The 25,736-nt window shown below is 45.8% G+C and overlaps 2 protein-coding genes across 6 annotated transcripts in view; both read left to right on the top strand.

The window, feature by feature from the left end:
• LOC108152373 (1-phosphatidylinositol 4,5-bisphosphate phosphodiesterase) overlaps positions 1-19,044 on the top strand; it is a 53,836-nt gene extending 34,792 nt beyond the window's left edge. For 3 of the 5 annotated variants that reach the window (XM_033386519.1, XM_017281663.2, XM_033386518.1), the window contains 11 exons: positions 5,328-5,474; positions 6,143-6,222; positions 8,827-9,063; positions 9,137-9,303; positions 9,368-9,672; positions 9,721-9,885; positions 9,952-10,318; positions 10,614-11,877; positions 11,956-12,112; positions 12,204-12,293; positions 14,061-19,044. In XM_033386519.1, the coding sequence (XP_033242410.1) occupies positions 5,328-5,474; positions 6,143-6,222; positions 8,827-9,063; positions 9,137-9,303; positions 9,368-9,672; positions 9,721-9,885; positions 9,952-10,318; positions 10,614-11,877; positions 11,956-12,112; positions 12,204-12,293; positions 14,061-14,129 (3,048 nt within the window). In that variant the 3' untranslated portion in view covers positions 14,130-19,044. Of the gene's footprint in view, positions 1-5,327; positions 5,475-5,620; positions 5,701-6,142; positions 6,223-8,826; positions 9,064-9,136; positions 9,304-9,367; positions 9,673-9,720; positions 9,886-9,951; positions 10,319-10,613; positions 11,878-11,955; positions 12,113-12,203; positions 12,846-14,060 lie in introns of all 5 variants that reach the window. The other 2 variants (XR_004471327.1, XM_017281662.2) reach the window with 2 other exon arrangements.
• Positions 19,045-19,763: 719 nt separating this feature from the next.
• LOC108153028 (pyruvate dehydrogenase phosphatase regulatory subunit, mitochondrial) lies at positions 19,764-24,091 on the top strand. The gene is made up of 7 exons (XM_017282784.2): positions 19,764-19,832; positions 19,901-21,667; positions 21,733-22,030; positions 22,095-22,308; positions 22,366-22,519; positions 22,592-22,707; positions 22,788-24,091. Exons 2-7 carry the CDS (start codon positions 20,113-20,115, stop codon positions 23,253-23,255), a joined length of 2,805 nt encoding a protein of 934 aa, XP_017138273.1. The 5' UTR covers positions 19,764-19,832; positions 19,901-20,112; the 3' UTR covers positions 23,256-24,091.
• The last annotated feature ends 1,645 nt before the right edge of the window (positions 24,092-25,736 follow it).

Raw genomic sequence — 25,736 nt, 5'->3', positions numbered from 1 at the left:
AAAAATAGCAACCAGTGTAGCGATCTATCATTCTTTTATAGATCTTTTTCCACTGATTAATAGTTGATTTTGCCCGAGGCTACTAATTTTGGGCTAAGCTAAGCACGCCGGCAGCAGTCCAACAAGAAAAAAAAACAAAGTATTGAAACTGAGTAGAGCAGCGATGTACCCCGTCATGCACACGACATGTAACATATGTGTTTCATTTTGCATTCTCCAAGAACAAATCCCTGAGCAACGGGAGCTTTTGAGAGCACGGAAGTGCTTTGAACTGCTGTTAAAACAAAGAAGAGAATGGAAAACAGAGCGTAGTAGCATGATCATAGATCATAGACTATTAGATCATAATTTATCTGTATCATGGCTCGTTGCATGCTAAAGGAGTACGAGAAGAGAAGGAAGGAGCAAGGAGAAAAGAGCAAGAAGTAGACCTAACAAATAAAAGCGAATCAAGTGTCTTTCAGGGGAAATCATTCAGGGATATCTATCTACGAGTATCTTCCGCCTGCAGCATTTTCTCTGCTGTCAAGCAGGCATGCCCTCTGGGTTTTTTCCCCTCATTTGTTCCAATTTCTATTCCCATCCTTAATCTATGCAAAACTTTTGACTGAGTTGCAGTTTCCTCTTCCTTCCTCCTGTTTCCTGTCTCCTGTCTCCTGTCTCCTCATTGATGCCGCCTTCCCCACACACAAAGCCATAAAACTGTCCATGTGCTCGAATATATATGTACATGTATACGAGAGTATATGCATGGTACATATGTATGCATGTGGCAGAGTGTCTGTGGCAGTGTGACTGTCACTTTTGCTCTCAATTGTTTTGCAGCCGGAGCCATTTTGGGATCAAAGTCGTCCTTGTCGTCGACTTGAAGGCATTTCGTTTCCAATGCGCTGGATTTATTGTCACCCGGTGACCGGCCACGCCCCAGTTGCTGCTCCCCCTCCCCCTCCTCGTCCCGGCCCCCCGGCATGACATATTGCAACAAAAGTGTTTGTGGAGCGGACAGGACAGACAGAGTGATGTATTTGTATTTGTCTGTGGACATCGGGGTCTCCTAAATGAAATTTATGACCGAACGAGCACACAGATAGAAGGAGAGAGAAAGAAAAAAAGAGAGAGGGGCAGCAGCAGCAGCAAATGAACCTATAGATCTATATATAGGGGAGGGGGGCGCAGGGGTATCCGACGGCAGGTGCTGTTGCTAACTAATTTAGATTTGCCGCCTGGCTTCCATGCCCCGTGCACCTATGCCCCCTCATGTGTACCCCCGATGACACACATTTTAATGGGTCACACACACACACACACACACACACACACACACACACACACACACAGGCAGGGAAAAAGTGAAAGTGAAACTGAAACTGAGGCATCCATCCATTCATCCAGGACAAACACGCCCTGGCCTCTGGCCAATCTTCCAAGGCACAAGCCTCCTGCACGACACACGAGGTGGCGGTGGAGGAGGAGGAGTCGCCATAGCAATTGGGTTACCAGTGCAGCACCCCGACCCCCGACCCCAGACCCTGTGTGGGCGGTACAGGTGTTCCATTGATTTGGTGCACAGGTGTGTGGCCGTGCCTGTGCCTCCTGCTGCCACAAACTTGACTTCATTTTTATTGGAAACCACTCCTAAACAGAATTTCGAGCTTGAAATATTCCAAATGCTTCCTCTTGAAGGAGGAATACCCTTGCATTTTGAGAGGGGGAATGATGAGAAATAATCCTAATATTCGACGAAATATCCAACTAAAACGGAAGCTGAAACTGAAATCCAGCATCCACTCTCGAGAGCATCTGGGCATAAGTATCCTTAGAATGCATCTGCAGCATGCCAGAGAAAATCCCTGCCGAACGACCTGCAACAGCATTCATTCATAGTTTTTAACGGAATTCGATTTAAACATTGGTGCAAAACATATTTCAAGTGAAAATGAGAAATATTTATGGTACTGCAATTGAATGGAACTTAATCTGCTGAAAATGTCCCCCAAAGAAGCCGAATAGAGTGGCTCAGTGTTTCTGTAATTGTATATTTCCATTGAAAACTATCCTATCAAGTGATGTGTTACAGTTCGTGTGTAAAATGAATGTAATGGATATATTAAAGGGTTTAATCTTTTAATATTTAATGTCGAATATTGCGACAGAATATTACATGAAACCGAAATGAGGCGTTTAAATATGCAAATAGTGCAAATAGCTCTTTATTTCCATTTCATGAAATTTATTTGATTGAAGATTGTAGATCCTGGTAAGGCACTTCCACTAGCAAAAAGGCAATAGTCTTTACTGCTCAGCCACACAGGGAAGGAGATATCCCTAATTATTTGGCATTTATTATTGAATGATGCTTCTCAGAGAAAGATAACCAGTCGGAATGTTTCCCGTCGAGTCACACGTGCCTCAACAACCAAGATACCCCGATACTCAGTTGCTGGAGCAGAAAACGAAGCAACAAATAGATACAACTAATAAAGATAACTTGAAACTTTCCACTAAACAGGACACGAAAATAATCTCATTTCCTATGTTTTATTTGTGGGATAATCAACCGGAAAGTGCGAATATATTCCCCAGGCTGTGAAGAGCTCCTCAACAGAGTATCTGTGTCTGAGTAATGCCTTCACTAATCCATGAATGCAATATCTATGTATCTGTTCCTTGTTGTGGTATCCTTTGTGGGTTGCAGGAAGCGGTTTTCCTGGGAGGAATTCAATTAAAATGCAAAACCAACAGCAGTAGCTGTAGCAAAGAGCAGAAGCTGCAAGAAATGCGTATAATGATCAAAGTTATACATATGGTGTATCTGTATCTGTATCTGCATGTGTGTGTGTGTGTGTGGGTGCGTGGGTGTGTGGGTGTGAGGGGGCGACGGGGGATAGTAGAAGGACCAAAAGGATGTCAGTTGCTGCGTGCCATAAATGTTGACCACAAATGAGATGATGGCCAAAAGAAAAACGGAAGTCGAAAGAGATGCAAAAACTTTTCAAAGGATGAAGCGATGAGCGGAGGAGGAGCAGTAGCAGGAGGATGGGGAGTGTGGCCCAAAGGGGCACATGTAGGGGAGGTAGGGAGTTTGGGTCTCTGTGGGGGCGTGTGTTTGTGTGTGTGTTTAGTGCTCTGCCATCACTTGAAATGTTTGGTCATCAATATTAAATCAGTGAGCGGCACACACAGACACACGGAAAAGAGAGAAAGTGTGGGAGAAAGTGAGGGACAGAGTGTGAGGGGGGTAGAGGGTGGCAGAGGGGGGCAGAGAAACAGAGTGGGGTAGAGAGCAGAGAGTTTTGAGTGAAAGACCGATACACGAGTCAAAGCCTCCTAAGTGGCAGTCGCACAATGGACCATTAAAAGCTGCCTCGTGTTGCTGCCACCGAGAGTGTAGGCCACATAGGGGCAGAAGCAGAGAAAAGGAGAGAGTACGGGGGGAGGGGTGAGAGCTGAAAACGGAGTGGAGTAAATGGGGGATGAGGTGATAACTGAAAACGAGTGAAGAGGCGAAGGAGAGGAGTGGTGAGGAAGCAGAGGGCAGGTGAGAAGTGAAATGGAGATGGGGAAAACGAGGGGCAGATGAGTAGCGATTTATGGGGGAAAAGGAAATCATTTCAAGCTACGTTGCATTCAAGGAATATCCAAATTTAAGGTATGGTGCGGAACCGTGCGCCCTCTCTCTCTCTCTCTCTCTCTCTCTTACTTTCTCTAGCACACAAAGCACTGCCCTGCAAACACCTTGAATGCAGTTTTGCAAGCCACTCTCTCTCCCAGTGTGGCTGAGCAGTACAGGGGGTGTGATGGTTAGTAAAAATGAACACACGCAGAGGAGAGTGCATGTCTATATGCACGCATATCATTAGCATCGGTCTTTATAAGGGAGCTGCAGTTTCGCATAGCCTTACCTTTGATTTCACATGTCTTGAATGCAGTTTTGTAAGCCTACTCGAACGCCCACACACATACACTGTCTCTTTCCCGTTGGTCCTCTCCTCCTGATGGAGCTTTTCAATAATGCACGAAGCCAGGAGCCTGAAGCGTCAAAGCCAACCGTCTCCGTCTCCGTTTCTGCTTCTGGTACCGATTTAGCAACCGCCTCCGCTTCTGCATCTGCCACCGTCTCCGTCTCCGTCACTCCCTGCTTCAATATCTGGCACCCTGTCCCAACCTCCCTGCTTCTGCTCTGCCCCTGGCGCCCCCTCAGCAGGCTCTCATCTGCTGCTCTGCGGACAAAGTACGTCAGCAGCAGAATCGGCAACAACAATAGAAATTGAAAGCAAAGCAAAGCAAGTGGCAAAAAACACACACAGGAGAATGGAGGAAGAAACGAATGGAGCAAAAGGAAAAAAACTTTTATAACATTTGCTTTCACTTTATTTCGGTTGCGTGGGGTTGGTGGGGTGGACGGGGGAGGAAGGAGAAGCCGACTTATTTAGCACTCGAAAGTATGCTACAGTTCCTCAATCCCCCTCTCTCCCCCTCCCCCGGTATATCTCTCTCTCTGTGTGTGTGTAACCCCTCTCTTTTTTGCACACGAATTGCACTCGAACTGATTGAGCCTTGGAGTGTGTATCCTGTCCGCCATGGGAGGAAGGAGCGGCAGACCAGGAGGATCGTTGCATAATTCAATTTCCTCCAAGAAATGAATCACTTAAGTGGATGTTTTAGAACACCAGAAATGGTCTATAAGCCCGGAAGCAGGCTAGAGTTTGAAAGCGGAAGGGAACCAAGCAGAATCAGTCATGGAATATTAATAAAATATTACCATAAACAATGAACAAGAAAGTGTTTGCTTCCTTAAAGAGTTCCATGTCAATGGAACTCGTAGCGAGAACTCATAACTCAATTAAAAAAGGCACCACATTAATCCCATTTCCCATATGCATTCACACTGTCGTGTGTTTGTTTACTGATCAACAACGACAGCTGTGGTCCCGGCGGAGTTGATGCAATTATCCGTCAGTTCCATAAATAGAAAATGTTGTGCAGAGGACACCATGGAAAATAATTGGGGGAATAATTGAGCAGTAATTGCAGTGGCAAAAATAATTCGATTCGAAATTGAATCAAACCCGAAATGAGGGGCAAGGTCAATGGCAAATATGACGTCTGTTTCGCTGGTTTCGCCTGTTTCGATGCGCACTCGAGCGCTGCACTGAATGTTGATAAATGCTGTGCCCACGCAGCCTTGATTAATGATGCGACCCACGAGATTAATGTTTTTGTTTTCTGGCCCACTGCTACGCCAGATTGCAGTCGAAAATTGAGCCTGCTACAGGCCATCGAAATTAATCTCTTATTTATGTGTTCGGCCTTTTTCGTGTTTGCAGGATCCCAAGATACTGGATAAGGTGACCAAAAAGAATGGAACCAACATACCGGAGCTGGACAAGCGATCTCTCACTATTTGCTCGAACACGGATTATATCAATATAACATATCACCATGTTATCTGCCCCGATGCGGCAACGGCCAAGGTGAGTGAGTGACTGAAATGGTGTGCCAGCCATGTGACGACATCTAAAAGATAGAACATCTGCGAACATCTCCGTACATACCATCAAACCTCTGCTTTACCCGATTTCATTTGGGGACACCGACTATCAATCCTCTCTTCTTTTAGATCTGGCTAGATGGCATCCGAAAAATCACCCACAATGTCAAAGCGAACAATATCTGTCCCATGATGTGTCTGAGAAAACAGTAAGTCCACTCCTTGACACCACACCCACACCCACACCCACACCCATTCCCATTCCATGTTGTGGGTTTGGGTGTTGGTTTTGGTTCTTGTTCTTGTTCTGCTTTTGTGGGACTCGACCCTGAGAGGGGTCTGCATGATGGGTCCTCATCTGTCCTTTGTCCTTTGTCTTCCTGCCACACATTAATGCCACTTGGTGCACCTCCACTCTATTGCATTCCCTTGTACATACACTCGTAATTGCATCGATTGCTCTTCATTAATTTACAACTCTACTTACTCTCTGTTTACTCTTGACTCTTCTTTCTTTGTCTCTGTCTCTATCTCTGTTTCTGTTGCATGTTGCTGTTACTGTTGCTGTTTCTGTTATGTTTGTTCTTTGTTCTTCACCATCTATTATTACTCTTTCTCTCTTTAACACTGCCTGTGTGTCCCTTGGGGCAGAGTTGGCAAAAGAATTTGCGTATCATAACGCATAACAATCGCGCCACAAATGTGTGTCCGCGCACCAATCTGATGAAGCAGTAAGTACCAAATCGACTCGAATCTATGCTTCTACCCTGCGTACTAGCTAGAGACCCTCCAAAGAAAACAACATGATAGCAAGATGCGTTACGCTCATACATTTCAATGGTTATATGGAGCGACGTTTTCCAACCACGAAATCCGAAATTCGAAATCCAATGAGGCTTTTCAACAACACTTTAAGATAGCCTGGAGCCACGCTGAAAAAATCGTGCACTATTGAAATGTATGGGCGTTACTCATCTTACTGTTTAAACTGTTTTTGGACACACCCTGTACGGGGCTAGACTGGATGTAAACCACGATACTCTGTGTGTTCTGATCGGGTAAGTACAGTGGAGCGAGAATTTGTCGCGGGTACGTCTTCCAAGAGCATCCCTGGAAGTGCCTGTGCAACGGTGTTCACAGGTCACAGACAGCGGCAAAATTCTTAATTCTTTTAATGATTAGATGAGATGGTATACATATGTATATACGTCTGTGGGCTTATCGTCTATAGATTGATGGAACGTTCCTTCGCTCTTGTCGATATATTACCATGAGCCTCTCTCCGTGGATGGTGCTAGAATTAAAGACTTGAAAGCTGATACCAATCTGAGCACACATTCAATTTTCCATCGATGGCTGAACTTTCAACTCAATTATTTTCATTCAGGCATTATTAATATTTCTGATTGGTCATTACACGATTCCGGGAATACCTCTTTGCAATTCGATCCATGGAAGAAGTCAAACAGAACCCAACCCATTCGTAGTCGTCGTCGAAACCCAGTTCCGGGGCTCTGTTTCATTTGCATTTCCTGCCATTTTCGTTAGCTGCTCCACAAAACAAAGGGAATGGGGGCGACGGGACAGGGTCTGCAGGACAGCTGTAGGTGGGGCCTGTGGCTGCTGTTCCCATTCCCATCGAAGCGAAAAAATGAAAAAGCGTACACGACAATGGTGATACCTAGCCATAAAGAAGCTGCTCAGGAGATGTATGGAACAATGTGTCTGTTATATGAAATAATAAATAATATAAAACAGATATGATATGACAAAGGAGTACTATATTGGTAGTGAAGAATATGATGTCGAATCAAATGTATAAAGGAGGAATAGGAATAAAAAAGGATATCCGATATTTTACTCATATGGGTGCAAGCGAGTTTGCCGGGGTTGGTGCACGAGCAAAGCTAGGGGAATCCCTTCTGCCTAATATACCCTGCCATTCGCAGCTGCTAAAAAACGTCCATTTCCATGGATATTTATGCTTGCTTCGTCTCTGTGTCGGTCTCGGTCTCGGTCTGGGTCCATCTTTCGGCTTGGCTTGTTTAAATGTTGCTGTTGGGGCATTTTGTTGAATAAATTGCTGTAGAAATGATGGGTGGAATGCTGGCAGCGTCTCCGAAATTGGGTTAAACCGCTCAAAGTTTCCACGAGTCTGGAGCGAGGAGCGAGGAGCGTGGACCGTGGACTGTGGACCGTGGAGCGAACAGCATAGAAGAGCTATGTGTGTACGGCGCGCCGTTGCATTCAGTTCAGTCAGTGGTCAATGGCCGGAGGAAAATGAGGAAAGGAAACTCTGGGATCTGGCAGCTTGGAGATGTGGTTCATTGAATATGCGTTGCCAGTGGCACTGCTTCTGTTGCTGTGCTTTGAAGCACTGCAAAAGTGTTGCCGGATGGGGGCAGGCCAGAACAGGGGAGGGCAGGGCAGGAAAGGGATGTGTGTTGCAATGTTGCCATCGAACGAACAACCGTGTTAACCGCACGGACGTGGTATCCCAACACCTGTTCCAGTGGCATGCAGGGAACACGACCGTTGCATGTTGCCATTGTAAATTAGTTGTCCTAGTTTGCAATTTGTTTCTGATTGCATTATTCATGCGTCACTCAGGCGGTGCTAGGTGGTAGATGGTGGGCGGCCAGGGGCCGTGCCGCCACCACCATGCCGCCGCAATTACTTGACCCGCACCTAAACGTCCTAAAAGGCAGCGGCCCGCCCCCGGTTTCTGCAGAGAGCGAGTTCGACATGCAATCCTTTGAAGGGACATGGAGATGGACCTAGAGCCGGTCTCACGTATCGGTATCCGTACCATTCCGTTACGGTTATCCATGCAAATTGATTCAAATTCAAGTCGATTCGATTTCAATTAGTTATGAGGTTGTGCCACGTTTTTGGGGCAGGCTGGCTGGCAGGCTGGCACATCGTTAATCATCTGCCAATCAATATGGCATTGGTATTGGTATTCGTATTGAAATTGAATACGGGGTCGGGTCAGTATTTAACTAAATTACAATGAAATGTTAATTTTCTCGTGTATCGAAAGTGGATTAGGTCATCGCCAGCCTCAGCCTCAGCCACAGGCACATGAAATCATCGTTCAAACTCAATTTGGATAGGATTTCCATTCGAGTAGCATTCGTATGTACAAATAAATGTAGTTCAGCGCTGAGTGTCATAGCCATTAAAGGTATGTATGCACGAAATATTTATCCATCCTGTTGCATCTAGTATTTGTTCGTGTTCTTGTGTAATGTAGTTATAGTCTTTAGATTCTACAGTCCTACCAGATACATATACAATGCGAGATTCTTACACATCAAATCTGTATCCCTCAGCTGGATGAGACTAAGTTATTGCGTGGAGAAGAGCGGCAAGATACCGGTTAAGACGCTGGCCAAGACCTTCGCCTCGGGCAAGACCGAGAAGCTGGTCTACACGTGCATCAAGGATGCGGGTCTGCCAGACGACAAAAATGCCACCATGACCATGGATCAGTTCACTTTCGATAAGTTCTATGCCCTCTACCACAAGGTCTGTCCCCGTAACGACATCGAGGAGCTCTTCACGTCCATGTAGGTGCCTGTCGAACTGTCTCAGCGACTCATTGGGTAATCCTTCCTCCCTCCTTCCTCCTTCCGATTGCAGTACCAAGGGTAAACAGGACTTTATCAGCCTCGAGCAGTTTATACAGTTCATGAACGAGAAGCAGAGGGATCCGCGCATGAACGAGATCCTCTTTCCGCTCTACGAGGAGAAGCGCTGCACGGAGATCGTCAACGACTATGAGCTGGACGAAGAGAAGAAGAAAAGCGGCAAGTATCCATTTGATATACATATCCACCTATTTTGTGTGCTATAACGTGTCCCCATCCGCAGTTCAACTATCCCTGGACGGATTCAAGCGCTATCTGATGTCCGATGAGAACGCACCCGTGTTTCTGGATCGCCTGGACTTCTACATGGAGATGGACCAGCCACTGGCCCACTACTACATTAATAGCTCGCATAACACCTACTTGTCCGGCCGACAGATCGGCGGCAAGAGCTCCGTGGAGATGTACCGCCAGACGCTGCTTGCCGGCTGTCGGTGTGTGGAGCTCGACTGCTGGAACGGCAAGGGGGAGGACGAGGAACCGATTGTCACCCACGGTCACGCCTACTGCACAGAAATCCTCTTCAAGGTAAGTCCATGTCAACAAATTGGCGATTTCTCACCGTGTGGCTTGCAGGACTGCATCCAGGCCATCGCGGACTGTGCGTTCGTCTCGTCCGAGTATCCGGTGATCCTGTCCTTCGAGAACCATTGCAACCGGGCTCAGCAATACAAGCTGGCCAAATACTGTGATGACTTCTTCGGGGAGCTGCTCCTGAAGGAACCGCTCGCAGATCATCCGGTAAGTCCACCCCCTTTATTCGCTTTGTAAAGAACTATATCCTGACATCCTGGCACCTTCTCACAGCTGGATCCGGGCCTGCCCCTGCCGCCGCCGTGCAAGCTGAAGAAAAAGATACTCATCAAGAACAAGCGCATGAAGCCCGACGTGGAGAAGGTTGAGCTGGAGCTCTGGCTGAAGGGCGAGCTGAAGACCGATGACGATCCCGAGGAGGACGCCAGTGCCGGGAAGCCGCCGGAGGCTGCGGCCGCTCCCGCACCAGTTCCCGAAGCCGCAGCCGCTGCCGATGGTGCTGCCGAAGGGGGTGGCGGTGCCGAGGCGGAGGCAGCGGCGGCCAACTACAGTGGCTCCACCACCAATGTACATCCCTGGCTCTCATCGATGGTCAATTACGCGCAGCCCATTAAGTTCCAGGGCTTCGATAAGGCAATTGGTAATCGAAATTTTATCGATTAAGTATAATCATTTTGATTTATTGTGTATAGGTGTATAGGGTCTGATAGGGATAAGACCATTTATATATCGAGATTTCATTACTTCAATTTAAATTCATTCGTCTAGAATAGATGCCCGATAGGAAAACAATTTGTAGTCGTCTTTTAATCGATATATTTTGATTAATTTTGAAATTAGGTCGATTTAATGGGCACTTAAGCCTTCAAATAGAATAAATTCCATAATGTTTCTTCATTACTAAACGCCTACATCTCATTTATTTCCACCCACAGAAAAGAACATTGCCCACAACATGTCCTCGTTTGCGGAATCGGCGGGCATGAACTACCTGAAGCAGAGCTCCATTGATTTCGTCAATTACAACAAGCGCCAGATGTCGCGCATCTACCCGAAGGGCACCAGGGCGGACTCCTCGAACTACATGCCGCAGGTGTTCTGGAACGCCGGCTGCCAGATGGTGTCGCTGAATTTCCAGACCTCCGATCTGCCCATGCAGCTGAACCAGGGCAAGTTCGAGTACAATGGCGGATGCGGATACCTGCTGAAGCCGGACTTTATGCGGCGCGCGGACAAGGATTTCGATCCGTTCGCCGACGCACCCGTGGACGGTGTGATCGCTGCCATGTGCTCGGTGAAGGTAATCGCCGGACAGTTCTTGTCGGACAAGAAGGTGGGCACCTACGTGGAGGTGGACATGTTTGGCCTGCCCTCGGACACCGTGAAGAAGGAGTTCCGCACCCGTCTGGTGCCCAACAACGGATTGAATCCGGTCTACAACGAGGACCCGTTCGTGTTCCGCAAGGTGGTGCTGCCGGATCTGGCCGTGCTGCGGTTCGGCGTCTATGAGGAGAGCGGCAAGATGATCGGTCAGCGAATCCTCCCGCTGGACGGACTCCAGCCGGGATACCGCCATGTGTCGCTGCGCACAGAGGCCAACTTCCCGATGTCGCTTCCCATGCTGTTTGTGAACATCGAATTGAAGATTTACGTACCTGATGGCTTTGAGGACTTCATGGCCATGCTGTCGGATCCGCGCGGATTTGCCGGCGCTGCCAAGCAGCAGAACGAGCAGATGAAGGCACTGGGCATCGAGGAGCAGAGCGGCGGGGCCGCCCGGGATGCCGGCAAGGCCAAGGAGGAGGAGAAGAAGGAGCCGCCGCTGGTCTTCGAGCCGGTCACGCTGGAGTCGTTGCGCCAAGAGAAGGGCTTCCAGAAGGTGGGCAAGAAACAGATCAAGGAGCTGGACACGCTGCGCAAGAAGCACGCCAAGGAGCGCACCTCCGTCCAGAAGACCCAGAACGCGGCCATCGACAAGCTGATCAAGGGCAAGAGCAAAGATGACATCCGCAACGATGCAAACATCAAGAACGCCATCAACGACCAGACCAAGCAGTGGACCGACATGATCGCCCGCCACCGCAAAGAGGAGTGGGACATGCTGCGCCAGCATGTCCAGGACTCGCAGGATGCCATGAAAGCGCTCATGCTGACCGTGCAGGCGGCTCAAATCAAACAACTGGAGGATCGTCATGCCAGGTAGGTCCCTTGCCCTCTTCCCCCACTGATTACTCTGGATTAAAATTACAAATTGTATTCTTCTTTTCCGATCTGAAGGGATCTGAAGGAACTGAATGCCAAGCAGGCCAAGACCTCAGCGGATACCGCCAAGGAGGTACAGAACGACAAGACTCTCAAGACCAAGAACGAGAAGGATCGTCGGCTGCGCGAGAAGCGTCAGAACAATGTCAAGCGATTCATGGAGGAGAAGAAGGTAAATACGATGTGGGTTCCATCTTTGACAGACACCTTGTGACTCATGCAATTGTCTCTCTCGCTCTCTCTATGTCTGTGTCGCTACGCAGCAAATCGGCGTGAAGCAGGGACGCGCCATGGAGAAGTTGAAGCTGGCGCATTCGAAACAGGTCGAGGAATTTAGTACCGATGTGCAAAAGGTACTGAACGAAACGCGGCCTGAAACCGACACTATAACCAGTATTGAGACTGTACTTTAGACAACTATAACTACCATACATGAATAGCTAGAGAGCGATCAACCATAAACGATAAACGATAAATGCTAAAACATAAATGATAAACGATATACATAAACGATCAAAAATAACCGAAATAGAAAAACTGAAAACTGAAAACTAAAAACTAAAAGCAAACAAAACTGAAACTGAAACAGAAACAGAAACAGAAACAAACAGAAAAAGATATAAGAAAAGAAATGCATCCCTATTCGTATCGTATTCGTATCCGTATCCGCATCGATGAGTGCTATGAGAGAGGGAGTATCGACTAGCGGCCCTGGGGATGCATCTTCCGATAACGAATACCGATAACCAATGAACCACAACCACAACCACAACCTCACCTAACCGAATCAAATCAAATTTAATCGAATCGAACCGAAACCCAACCCAATCCAACTTGTATCTGAACCGTAATCGATCAGTAATCAGTCGTAGTAGCTGCTAAAATTTCAAACTAACTGCTAAGATGTAATTATCTATACCAACTATTTCCTATACTCGTATATAGTAGTCGTATATATTATATATCTATTGTAATTTATCGATTGCCTGTCCCCCTACTCCTCCGTGCCATATTCTGTTCTTTTGTTGTTGTTTCCTTGTTTCCTTGTTCTTTGTTTGTTTTGTTTTTTTTCTCTGATGTGTTTATTCATTTCCTTCAACTTGTTTTTGGGCAATCGAGAAGATCGTCAAGTGGATCCCAATGCGGAGTGCTGTCTGCTATTTCCACATTCATTGCCTGAATATGTATGTAATTCATTCGAGGCTCACACCAAGTATTCCTTAGACATCCCACTGGAAACTATGGTAGATGTAGATGAACAAAATGTATTGCATTTTTGGAAAGCTTTCCTCAAACAAAATGCGATCTTTCGTTTCACTTGCCTCGGAGACTTCGTTCCATCTGAAAGGAAAGGGTTCCGTAAATTTGGCAATTTCCAATCTGTATTCATCAAGAAACAAGAAATCTCAATCTCCATCGGCAGAAGCAAGGCCCTGCGGAAAAGCCGGCAACCCTGCCACCAGGGATTGCATTCCACACCGTCCGATCCACTCCACCCAAGGCTCATTCTTGGGTCTCATTCATCTCGATAGAGTACTATTTTGTTTAGTTTAACATTTTGTTCGAGTTGCTTTTCCCTCTGTGCTTTTGATATGCTTTTCAGTGTTTTTTTGTGTCACTCCTTCTCTCTGTGTGCCACTACTATATACCATATCCCTAATTGTCTGTCCATCCTGCCTAAGTCCTTTTTTGAAAAGCTTAAAGAAAGTGCCCTTTGCTGTACTGTACCCTCAACCTTCAACACTGTACCCAAAACCCACATCCGCCAGCTCCACTATCGAACTCCCTCTCTCTCTCTCTCTCTCTCTCTCTCTCTCTCTGTCTCTCTCTCCCTCTCTCTCTTTCTCTGTTTGTGTGAAGCGCCCCCGATCTGCCACGCCCTGCTAAGCATTGTCATTTATCGTTTGCTGTGTCGCCCTAACATTTGAATGAAAATAACCGAAGCCGAAACTTAACCAAATTCTCTTTCTTTCTCTCTCTCTCTCTCTCTCTTTCTTTATCTCTCTCTTTCTCCACATACACATACAAACCCGCACATACACATGCCTTCTCTTTTTCTCTTGGTTTATTTTTTTTGTGGAAATATCTTTTGAATTTGTTGTGACGCTGCCGCTTTATAGCTAATGGATATGTACAAAATCGAGGAGGAGGCCTATAAGACGCAAGGAAAAACGGAATTTTATGCCTAAGTAGTGGCCTGGGTCACAGTCACAGGTCACAGGTCTCAGGTCACTGGGCAGGAGGAGAGCACCGACATATACATACCAAAAAAAAACAACAAAATATATATATGATTACGTTTGAATCGGCATCTGATGAATGGATGTCGGTGGATGGTTGAATCAATGCTGAAGATTAAGATGGAAGATGGAAGACGAAGTATACATACATATATACTTATTTATATAATGTATTTACACACACACACATACATATACACACTTACACTACGCTCACACACACACACAGAGGAAAACAGGAACACACAGACACATGCATCTTGAAACGATTAATCTAACTTATATATATACATATATTTATATACTATATGTAGTATATGCATATGCCTTTAAGCATATACTATATACTTATCAACTAGAATTCAAACTGGAAAGTCGAACACTTTGTGCTTTATATTTATTTAAGATCTTTATGAAGATGAAAATGAAATGGAATATGATCATCAGATCGTCAGATCATCAGATGATGATGATAATGGAGACGATGATAAAGGATTACATATTACATATTATATGTATTTTACTTAGGGGCAGTGGGGGGCCAGCCTGTAACAGCAAATGGGGCTCCGGCTCCCCTCTCGAATTCAATGTAATTTAATTTATTTTTTTTTTAAATAACCAACGAAACCAAAAAAATACCAAAAAAAAAAACCAACAAAAACTTGATAGGTATTTTTGTGCTAGCCACACAATAACGGTACACCGATAAGTTTAGACACACTCACAATCCACAAACCACACACAGATAGTGCCAGGGAATAGCCATGAGGAATCATGATTTCTGATGACTACTGGAATGCACTGTATACACACGACACATACACATACAAATATTCATCTAGCAACAAAAACAAAAAGAACAACAAAAATTCCATTCCCAAATGTACCCAGCCAGAATCCCTAAACCAACCCAGCCCAACAATCGTACGTTTCAAGAGAACTACTTACATGAGTTTCCAATTCTCCACCTAATAGCTTAGCAAAATAATTAACCAGTAAGCCAGTATCCAGTATCCAGTAACCAGTGTAAAACCAGTAAACCCCTCTCCCCCTTAAAAAACCAACCTACCCAGTAACCACAGAGTAAATCGGTAAATCAGTAAAGGCCCCACAAAGAAGTGAGGCGCAAGGAAAAAAGAAAGAAATGAAGATTCTATAGAAATACGAGTTCAGGAGATACTGTTCTAGGACAGTGAAGCAGTGTTTTTTTTTTTTTGTCGTGCAGTGTATGAGGGAAAAGGTAAATCTAAAGCATTTATTTTCAACAAAGAGATATAGCAGAGGTGCAGACAATTGCTATTTTTCGAAATGAAAAGAAAGAGTAAAAGAAGAACCTCTCTCCTTCAGCACGTCGTAGTCGTCTCGAACTCGGAACTCGAACTCTGGATTGAAAAATAGTTGGTTAAGTAAATGTTATAAAAACCTAAGTACTACATACATATGTAAACAAACAAAAATATGTATGTAATTCAAACAATGAAACACCCCTACCGGATGATATACTATATACACACACACACACATTCACACACACAATCTATATATATATATATGTATAAGGGCTGAAGAAAACTAGAAACTTGTTGAACTTTACATCAAATGTAAACTATTTTGTTGTTGATTTATTTTTTCGCTCTTTTTTGAATTCCCTTTAGATTTGATTTCTGTTTCTCTAAACAAAGAAGAACTTTAGGAAGAAAAGTAGCCAAAACATATAGATACATACACACACCACACCATACACACACAAACACACATATATATATACATAGATATATAGATGATATACACTATATATAGAAAATAAATACGAAAACTAATAGAAACAAACTACGAAGAAAAACCAGTAAGGGACGAAAATTGCGTTGGTCAGACCGTTTATGTTGCACCCGAATTTTGCAGTTTGCATGTGTATTGTAGTTTTTGCAAAGATACAAAAAAATATATAAAATACTACCACAAGAAAATACATATAACAGATAAGAGAACATGAACCCACATGAAATCCACATACAATGAATATTACATTACTACGTGTTTATTTCCCCATTGAATCGAAACTTGAAATGTGAATGTGCCCCCAGATGATAGGCGATAGATTATAGATGAGGAGTAGGTGAAGGAGGAGGAGGAAAGAAGTTTACACTGTGCTATTAACGAAACGAAACCATTTAGTTAACTCATATTACAAGGTTATTGTACGAAAACTATGTATTGTATGTATGTATATTTAACCTACGTCTACGACTACGACTACAAGTGTATTTAGAGAATTGATCAAGTTTTATGAATGTGATAAGCGGTTACATGTTATTACACGAAACGAAACGATCCATAAAAGAAGCAAACGAAACCTTAGAAAATGTGAAAGAAGGGATAGACCCAAGCCTAGCCTGCGGCCCAGGTTCCTTTTCAATTTGTTCGGCCTTACCCAACACTAACACACTCCCTACTATCCCACCCCCTACCCAGCACCATCCCAGCTGGAAAAAACTTGAAAAGAAATCTTTCTCTCACTCACTCCCCCCATCTATACGTCCCGCGTGCACTGCGTGCCCCACGCGCCGACCCTAATCCTCATTCCCCTCCATATCCATCCCCGACAGACGCAGTTTGTGCTTTCGTTGAGAAAATCGAGCATTGGAGGAGGAAAAATGTGTGGAGGAAAACCGAACGAATGTAAAGCTTTGTATGATATGTAATATAATGTGCCAATCCCAATGTTAACCAAAAACAAAAAAAAAAACAAACAAACAAAAACGAAATGAAATGAACATCCTCCAACTGAAATTGCAAACTAATTGATTTATTTGTACTTATACATTAGATAGAGGCCTAGCCTCTTAGTCGAAACACGTGAGATGTCCTCTAATCCTGGCACACACACACAAAGATACTTCTATATACCCACACCCAACACACACACACACATGCATGTGCATATAGTCCAGGCAGTTGGTTGGGAGAGAAGAGCTTTGTCGTTTAGGATTCGGGATACACATGGGTACACAGTACGTACCAAACGCGTTGCGGGTGAATGTTGTTTTGCTAGCCAAGACACACACCGCTTATCCCATGTAGGCCGTCAGGTGTCGCCACCGTTATGCATAGAATGGATGTAGATATCCAAGTCACATGCATTATCTACATGCATATATGTATACAGACACAACTACAACGGACATTTAAAATCTGAATAGCTTCGCTATATAGAAGATCCGATTAGTATAAAGGCCGTTGCAAATAATCTTTACGACTTAAGCGTGCCCAATTGATTTTTTCGTTCTCTTTAAATTCGTACTCGCAATCTTCGTATATTTGGGCCCATTTCTTTCTTATTTTTCGCGTTTAAAGCCATATGAAAACCACTTGTGGGCCTATGTTCTTTGGGTTTTTACTTGTTGACCAATTATAATCTAGCATAGACTATATAGGATACATATGTATGTATATTCACTTGGTCTTAAGAGCACCTACCTATTGATAAGCCGCTTATCAATATTGGAATATCGCTTTCTCTATCCAATCCAATTGGAAGATGCATAAATGAATGTCTCAAAATAAGGCCATGATCATTTCTCTGCTTCTAAGCTTATGTAGTACGCGGTGAAGAGAGCTCTCTAACAAGAGCCAAAGTTACACAGAAAGTATTTGCAAGTTTTAGCAAGTGGTGAGATCAATCTGAAATTGGAATACTCCATTACAAATATTTTACAAATCGATTCCAGACATTCAATTGCCGTCTTTCGTTGCTATTACAACAAATACAACACAACAATTATTCCATAATTCATATTCCATAATTATGGGTTCAGTCTTTAAGATTTCAAGTGAATTTAAAGTGGAGAAATGACTACTCCATGTGAACCGGTTAGAGCGGAGAAGAAGAGCGAAGACCCTTTAAACCCAACTAACATAAACCAAACTGTATAAATATTATTGTGACTACATAATGCTAGATCTATAGTTTAACGAGATCCGAATGAAAAGCAAAAGAAGTAGCAGAAGCAAAAGAAAAAGGATGGTGGATGGAGTAGTAGAAGTAGTTGAACAAGGAGCAAAGAAATTATATTAACTTATATTAAAACAATGCTGCGTATGAACTTATGATTATATACTATGAACTATATATTACACTATTATGATTACCATTATTATAACTACTATGATTATGATTATCGACTATCGATTACCGATTATCAAGAGAGCGAGCAACTTCGATTGCAATCCATTCTACACGTACTTCAAATAGTATGGCAGAAACGATTCCTAACCACACTCACCACCGCAACAACTCGTAATACGAGTACGAGTATATGATGCTAGGACGGGACGCGATATGATTTCGATTGATTTGTGTTCGATTCGGTTCATCCTGTCTGTCTGTCGATCTATTTTTTGTCAATTGTCATTTTGGGCTTGATGATACGAAGCCAACACGAAGCTCCCTCTACTAGGGCAATTATTTTCGATTTACTTAGTTGTAAGCGTCAGCCCACGATTCGTCTCCCCCTCCGCAACACCCGCGAGCATTCAGAATACACACGAAAATACTTGCCTCCAAATTATAGACGTTCAATTTGAGTTCTGTTCTCCATTCAGCACGATGTAAAAAACTACGAGTGCTCGTACATAGATATTTCAGCGGTATCGAACAGCACACGCCCCACACCATACCACACTTTTTCGTTGATAAGCAATTGATCCCCGAGCAAAACGAAGAAATATCTGCGCTACTAAATATATGAAATGTAGAACTTGTTCTTTAGAGCAAGACGAACAATCTGGCGGAAAAGAAATACCAAATGTAATAAAATATAGATGTTAAAATACACACACACACACATACACAGGCTATGCATTATAAACGTACACACATACATACATGCATACTATATACAGATACTACAATAAGATGAATTCTCGAATGCAATTTCTGTTTTGTGTGCTATTTACGTTTGTTGATTTTGTGAAACGAGCAAACTGCATAAGCATGCCCGTTCAATACAATTTAAACACAATTTAACCAAAGTAAAGTTGTACAAAAAAAAAATATCCATAAAGTTGATGGGTGTTGGTGGTTAATAAATAAATCTTTAACTGAAAGCGTGCCTTGTTGTATTCCTAAGGGTTCGGCTCCGATTTGAATTGCCGCCCTCGGCTGTTGCACACTGGCGTTGCCACATAGTTGTATTCCAGAAAGTGGTAGTGTCTAATGCTTTTCGAAGAATAAATCTCGGAGAAATGGAAGCAATAGAAAGATTGAGAGTAGCTGGGAGCAAGCACGCGCCGTAAATAATTGTCCATCGTTCAAAACCGTTTCCAATCTTCGATTTGAATTTCGCGCCATTAGCGGCTGCTGGCTGGGACTACCACATGTTTGCAGTGCATTGATTTCATTCAGTTCACAGCATAAGTTGCATAGACAGGTATTATTTAGCTGCTGGTTATTTCTTAATCTTTAAGGGAAACTCTTTCTTGTTGGTTTCTTTCGGTAATATGTTTCTTTTTCGCCCTTAAAATTCCGCTTGCAAAAAACAGCTGCTAGATATGGCGCTGCCACATCGTCGCACAGCAGCCCTGCAAAACGTAAACAAAGTGCCAGGGCTGCGCTGCTAATATCGATGGCCACCTTGCCCCTTCCCTGGTATTGTTAGTAATATTCTTTTAATTAAATTGCACACATTAAGCAGCTACTAGTAATTTGCACCTGCCCCCAGCACTTGTGCCCCTCCAGATCAGCCAGCAGACAATCAACCGGACCCCGTCCCATGCCCAGAAGCATCTGCCATCTCCTGTCCAATCCCTGTCCAAGTGCGTTGTGACATTTCGGGGTCGTGTGACACCTGGGCTCGTCGCGTGTATGTATGTGTGTGCCCGGACGCGGAGGCCGGACGAGTTGCTAGAGGTACCGTGCGCGTGAGCGAGAGCCATGTATAGGGTGCTCGGAGGCCTGGGACGCTCGATCCCGGCCGGTGGCAATCTATGGACCCACAGTGGAGTGGCCACGCGAACACTGAGTGTAGCCACCGGCCACACGGATCCTGCCGATGAGCAGGTCTTGCGTAAGCGCAAGTTCCAGCCGCAGCAGGCGCCCGATCTCAGCGAGCAGCTGGCGGGCCAGCTGCCCGGACGGGCGCGCGTCGTCATCTGCGGTGGCGGCATCACGGGCGCTTCGGTGGCCTACCACCTGGGACTCCATGGCTGGGGCGGCGAGACGCTGCTCATCGAACAGGACCGCGTGGGCGGGGAGCTGCCATGGAGCGCCTGCGGCCTGGCCGGTCGCTTCGAACCGAGTTACACTGAGCTGAAGCTGGCCGAGTACTCCATCGATCTTATCAAGCAGCTGACGGAGCGTGGCCTGCCCACCGGATGGCGGCAGGTGGGCAGCCTGAACCTGGCCCGCAACTTTGACCGGATGACCTCGTTCAACCGCATGAAGTCCCAGGCCGTGGCCTGGGGCATGAACTGCGAGATCCTTTCCCCCGAACAGTGTCAGCAGCACTGTCCGCTGCTCTCGCTGGACGGCATCGAGGGCGGCCTTTGGATACCCGAGGACGGCGTCTGCGATCCTCATCTCGTGTGCCACGCCTACGTGGAGGAGGCTCGCCGCCTGGGTGTTCAAATCGTGGAACACTGCGCCATCAAGAAGATCCACAGCGAGCACGGCAAGGTGAAGCGGGTGGAGACGACGGCCGGGGATGTGGACTGCGAGTACTTCGTGAACTGCACCGGATTCTGGGCCCGCGAGGTGGGCACACTATCGAAACCGGTGGTGAAGGTGCCGCTGAAGGCGGTGGAGCACCACTATCTGCACACCCAGCCCATAGACGGCCTCGATCCCAACACACCATTTGTGCGCGACTTTGACGGGCGCATTTTCTTCCGGGAGTGCGAGGGCCACATCCTGGCCGGCGGCTTCGAGCGTGAGGCCAAGATGGTGTACGAAGACGGGGTAATCCCCCTGTCGCAGACGGCCCGCCAGTTCCCGCCGGACTGGGATCACTTTCACGAACTGCTTGACGCCCTGCTGGTGCGCGTGCCCTCCTTCCGGGAGGCCACCCTCGACAGGCTGACTAATTCGCTGCAGGTGTTCTCGCCCGACTGCAAGTGGATACTGGGCGAGGCGCCGGAGATCCAGAACTACTATGTGGCCGCCGGCAACAAAACGATGGGCGTGTCTGCGTCCGGCGGCATCGGCCGTGTCCTCACGGATCTTATTACCAAGGGCTCCACATACCTGGATCTGCACATCCTCGACATCAGCCGGTTCCTGGGGCTGCACAACAACCGCAAGTTCCTGCGCGACCGCTGTAAGGAGGCGCCCGGTAAGCACTTTGAGATAAACTATCCCTTCGAGGAGTTCCAGACAGGACGCAACCTGCGCATGTCGCCCATCTATCCGCAGCTGAAAGAGGCGGGCGCCGTCTTTGGCCAGTCCATGGGCTACGAGCGGGCCAATTATTTTGACCAGCAGGACAAGAAAGGTGGGTGTTGGGCTGCACTTGTCATAGTCCTTTGTTTAATCTGTGTCCTGTGTCCTCCTCCATAGATGAGTTCGGACTGCCGCGGTTCCGCATTGCCCAGACACGGACCTTTGGCAAGCCGCCCTGGTTCGATCACGTGGCCTCCGAATATCGCGCATGCCGCGAGCGTGTCGGAATTGCGGACTACAGCTCCTTCACTAAGTACGACTTCTGGTCAAAGAGCACCGAGGTCGTCGACCTGCTGCAGTATCTCTGCTCAAACGATGTGGACGTGGCCGTGGGCTCCATCATACACACGGGCATGCAGAATCACAACGGTGGCTACGAGAACGATTGCTCTCTGGCCAGGCTCTCGGAGCGACAGTGAGCTATGGAGTACCTCATTCCCATGCTCCCACTCGTTCTAATTCATTCCGTCTTTCCTTAGCTACATGATGATTGCCCCTACCATACAGCAGACGCGCTCCATGTGCTGGATACGCAAAAACATGCCCGACCACCTGAGGGCCAAGGTGAATGTGGCGGATGTGACCTCCATGTACACGGCCATCTGCATCCTGGGCCCCTATTCGCGGATATTGCTCTCCGAGCTCACCGACACCGATCTCACGCCCAAGAACTTCCCCTTCTTTACGTACAAGGTGAGTAACCGGTTGTGGGTGGACTGAGGAGCAGTTCTCATTCGGAACTCATTGCAGGAACTCGATGTGGGCCTGGCCGACGGCATCCGTGTGCTTAACATCACCCACACGGGCGAACTGGGCTACGTCCTGTACATCCCCAACGAATATGCGCTCCACGTCTACTCGCGGCTCTATCAGGCTGGTCACAAGTTCAACATCCAGCACGCAGGTGAGTGAGTCATTATCATGAATCATTAATCCGCAATTTTTATGGAGCCTTGCCATTCCTGCAACTTTGAAGGCTACTATGCTACGCGTGCGCTGCGCATTGAGAAGTTCTACGCGTTCTGGGGCCAGGATTTGGACACCTTTACAACGCCACTGGAATGTGGCCGTAGCTGGCGTGTCAAATTCAATGTAAGAATGGGATACAGGGATCCAAAGTACTTGACTGGAGGATAATAATACCGATATTCCTTGTATTCTTCACTCTACAGAAACCCATCAACTTTATAGGACGCGATGCCCTGCTCAAGCAGAGGGAGGAAGGCGTCAAGCGCATGTATGTCCAGCTGCTGCTCAACGATCATGACCACGAGGTGGATATGTGGTGCTGGGGCGGCGAGCCCATCTACCGCGACGGCGTCTACGTGGGTATGACCACCACCACCGGCTACGGCTACACGTTCGAGAAGCAGGTCTGTCTCGGCTTTGTGCGCAACTTCGATGAGCAGGGCCAGGAGCTAGCCGTGACCAATGACTACATCCTCTCCGGCCACTATGAGGTGGAGGTGGCCGGCGTTCGGTTCGAGGCAAAGGTCAACCTGCACTCGCCCAATCTGCCCACCAAGTTCCCGGATCGCGAGCGCGAGGCCTACCATGCGACGCGCGACAAACCCGATCAGGCGGATCTCTTGTCCTTCAGCTCCCATCTGACAACGGTGACAAGGGGCGGCGGTCATTGAGAAGGTACCACCGGGACAAAGTCCATCCCTGATAGCCGTATGCCTGGCATCCGTTCGTTCGTTCGTTTCTAGATTAACTCGAGAGTCTCAAAAGCCAAGCGATATTATTTTGATGTAGTGTCACCAGTGAATGATATGAAAAGGGACGGACAGAGGACCCATATGTCGGATTGGGAGACAACAATAACACTTGTTTGCTCAATTATCGAACCTCCCTCTCTTCCCCCGCCGATCTGATATGATCCGATCTGATATGGACCTGAAGAACGCCTCTTTCTGTTTAAGTTTGACTTGTTTTTTCTGTGTGAGAACATGTCGCGCGTCAATTAATCCAGATACAATAACCCATATATGTATATACTATAGCTATACTATAGCTACGAGCATATGCATCCACGTTTGTATGTGTTTTGGGTGATCTTCCGGTGGTTTTGAAATGTTGCACATTGTTAAAACAGGCACAAAGGAAACGTTGTTTACTCAAAACTTACTAACATCTGATCCGCTTTGCTTCAAGTGTTAATGGTGGCCTTTAGCCAAATTTACCCAAACTTGCTTCTAGTAGAAATACAAAAAAAGAAAAACAGAGACACGGGGAACCTCTTGGGGACAATACATACGTGGTTCGATCTGAGCAACTATTCTTTAAGACATACAATATTTATAATCCAATTTTTACTAACACAACGTTCAACAGCTTCTATTTTTCAAATGGTGTACATTAATGCTGGTGTACAGATATCGTTATATGTACGATATACTATACATGTTTATATTAAAATATATTATGATACCATCTTCTTTTATGTACGAATATGTATGTTCGTATGGAGCTATGCCAATAAATGCACAGTTTATACAAAGGCGGGTGCATTGTATACGTATCGCACGCCTTGCGGCAGCGCTCCTCGGTCGCTCTGCATTTCTGCCTGGAGTACGCGCGTAACAAGCTTTGCTTTGGTGATGCTGGAGCCCTTGCTCGTCAACTTCCTAAAGAGAAAACTTCATTTGGGGGACTCAGCCCCAATCACAAGTGAATGTTGCCATAGTGGAACCGTATATCCTTACAAAAATACCGAATCGAGTGTGTGATCTTTATACCCGGCACTCAAAGAGGGGCAAAGACAGATCAAGAATTGAAGAGGAGTACAAAAGTGCGGTACAAAAAAAGCTTGAATATTAATTATTAGTTGGAAAGTGCTAGACGGAGTGGGGAAATATACTGTATATGCATATAGAAAGTGAGTACCAACGTTAATACTCGTTTTATCTCCATAGTTTTCATCACCGAAAGCATCAAAGCGCAGTAAATGGCTCACTGTAAGCCACCCCGAAAGGGGTATGCGCATATCGTATCCCAAACCGCGTCAATCAAGCAGTTTACAATTTTAAAAAAATAATAAGCTCTGAGATAATTAACACTGATTTAAATAGACAGATTTGGTCCGAGATTGGAAATGGTAAAAACCAACTATTTTAACTTTCCTAACATTGCGAGGATCATGACTTTCCAGAGTAAATTTCTGCGTAGGATCTCCGGAACGGAGTGGTATATCCGTAACAGGGACATCGCCTAGGACAGAAACGTACCACTTGTTGGTAATGTTATCAACAATCAAACGAATAGCCATAGTTGTAAGCTCAGAAGCCACCCCAATGTACTGGCGAGGCGTCTTGCGAGATCCAGATACCGGCGTAAGCTGGCCAGAATGCACCCAGTCGACCTGCCCAACAGGATGAATTAAGAGGACCTCTACCCTAGAAACTCGGGACAGATAATTGAACCATATAATATCCTCATCCAAATTCTTCGAGCTTGATGACACGCATGTTTAATTTTTTTGTTTTAAATCGTAATTTTTCTGTGACTTTTGTATAAGTTGCTTTAACAGTAACAGAAAACGAGGGGGAACGTTGTGAGTTGCTGCGGACACCGCAACTCTACAGTTATACCCGATACTAAGTCAGTATGGCTCTCCTCCGGCAGACGCCGCTAATATTAAACGACACGACAAAGACTGCGTGCGAGAGAGACAGAAAATCAGTCTGCGTAACCACTGCAAATTGATTTGTTCCTTTTGGCTATAAAAATGATCCGATCTGATCCAGATTCAGCAATCTGATAGATATGGTCATTATCTATGATTCTGCGTATTTTTTCTCGTAGTTTTCTCGTATCCTCAATATTGTGGATGCAACAGATTTTTGTCCTTTGTGGGGTCGGAAGGGGGTGGGGCGAAATTCTGAGATATACGTTTTATAGTGAGATCTAACAGAAGTGCGGATACCAAATTTGGTTACTCTAGCCTTAATAGTCTCTGAGATTTGTGGATGCCCCAGATTTTCGTCCTTTGCGGGGCGGAAGGGGGTGTGGCGAAATTTGGACACGAAACGGTCAAGGTCCGATATCACAGGAGTGTGGATACCAAATTTGGTTGCTCTGGCTCTTATAGGTTCTGAGATCCTTGAACTCATATTTTG

The sequence above is a fragment of the Drosophila miranda genome, chromosome XR, assembly GCF_003369915.1.
Source record: "Drosophila miranda strain MSH22 chromosome XR, D.miranda_PacBio2.1, whole genome shotgun sequence".
Lineage (NCBI taxonomy): Eukaryota > Metazoa > Arthropoda > Insecta > Diptera > Drosophilidae > Drosophila > Drosophila miranda.
This window is presented reverse-complemented; position numbering and strand designations above follow the sequence as displayed.

Bases quoted from the DNA above. Each gene is read 5' to 3' on its own strand.
- LOC108153028 (XM_017282784.2), top strand. From the start codon at position 20,113: ATGTATAGGGTGCTCGGAGGCCTGGGACGCTCGATCCCGGCCGGTGGC. The intron at 22,309-22,365 runs GTGAGTAACCGG...AACTCATTGCAG, and splicing joins TCCCCTTCTTTACGTACAAG to GAACTCGATGTGGGCCTGGC. The intron at 22,708-22,787 runs GTAAGAATGGGA...TTCACTCTACAG, and splicing joins GCTGGCGTGTCAAATTCAAT to AAACCCATCAACTTTATAGG.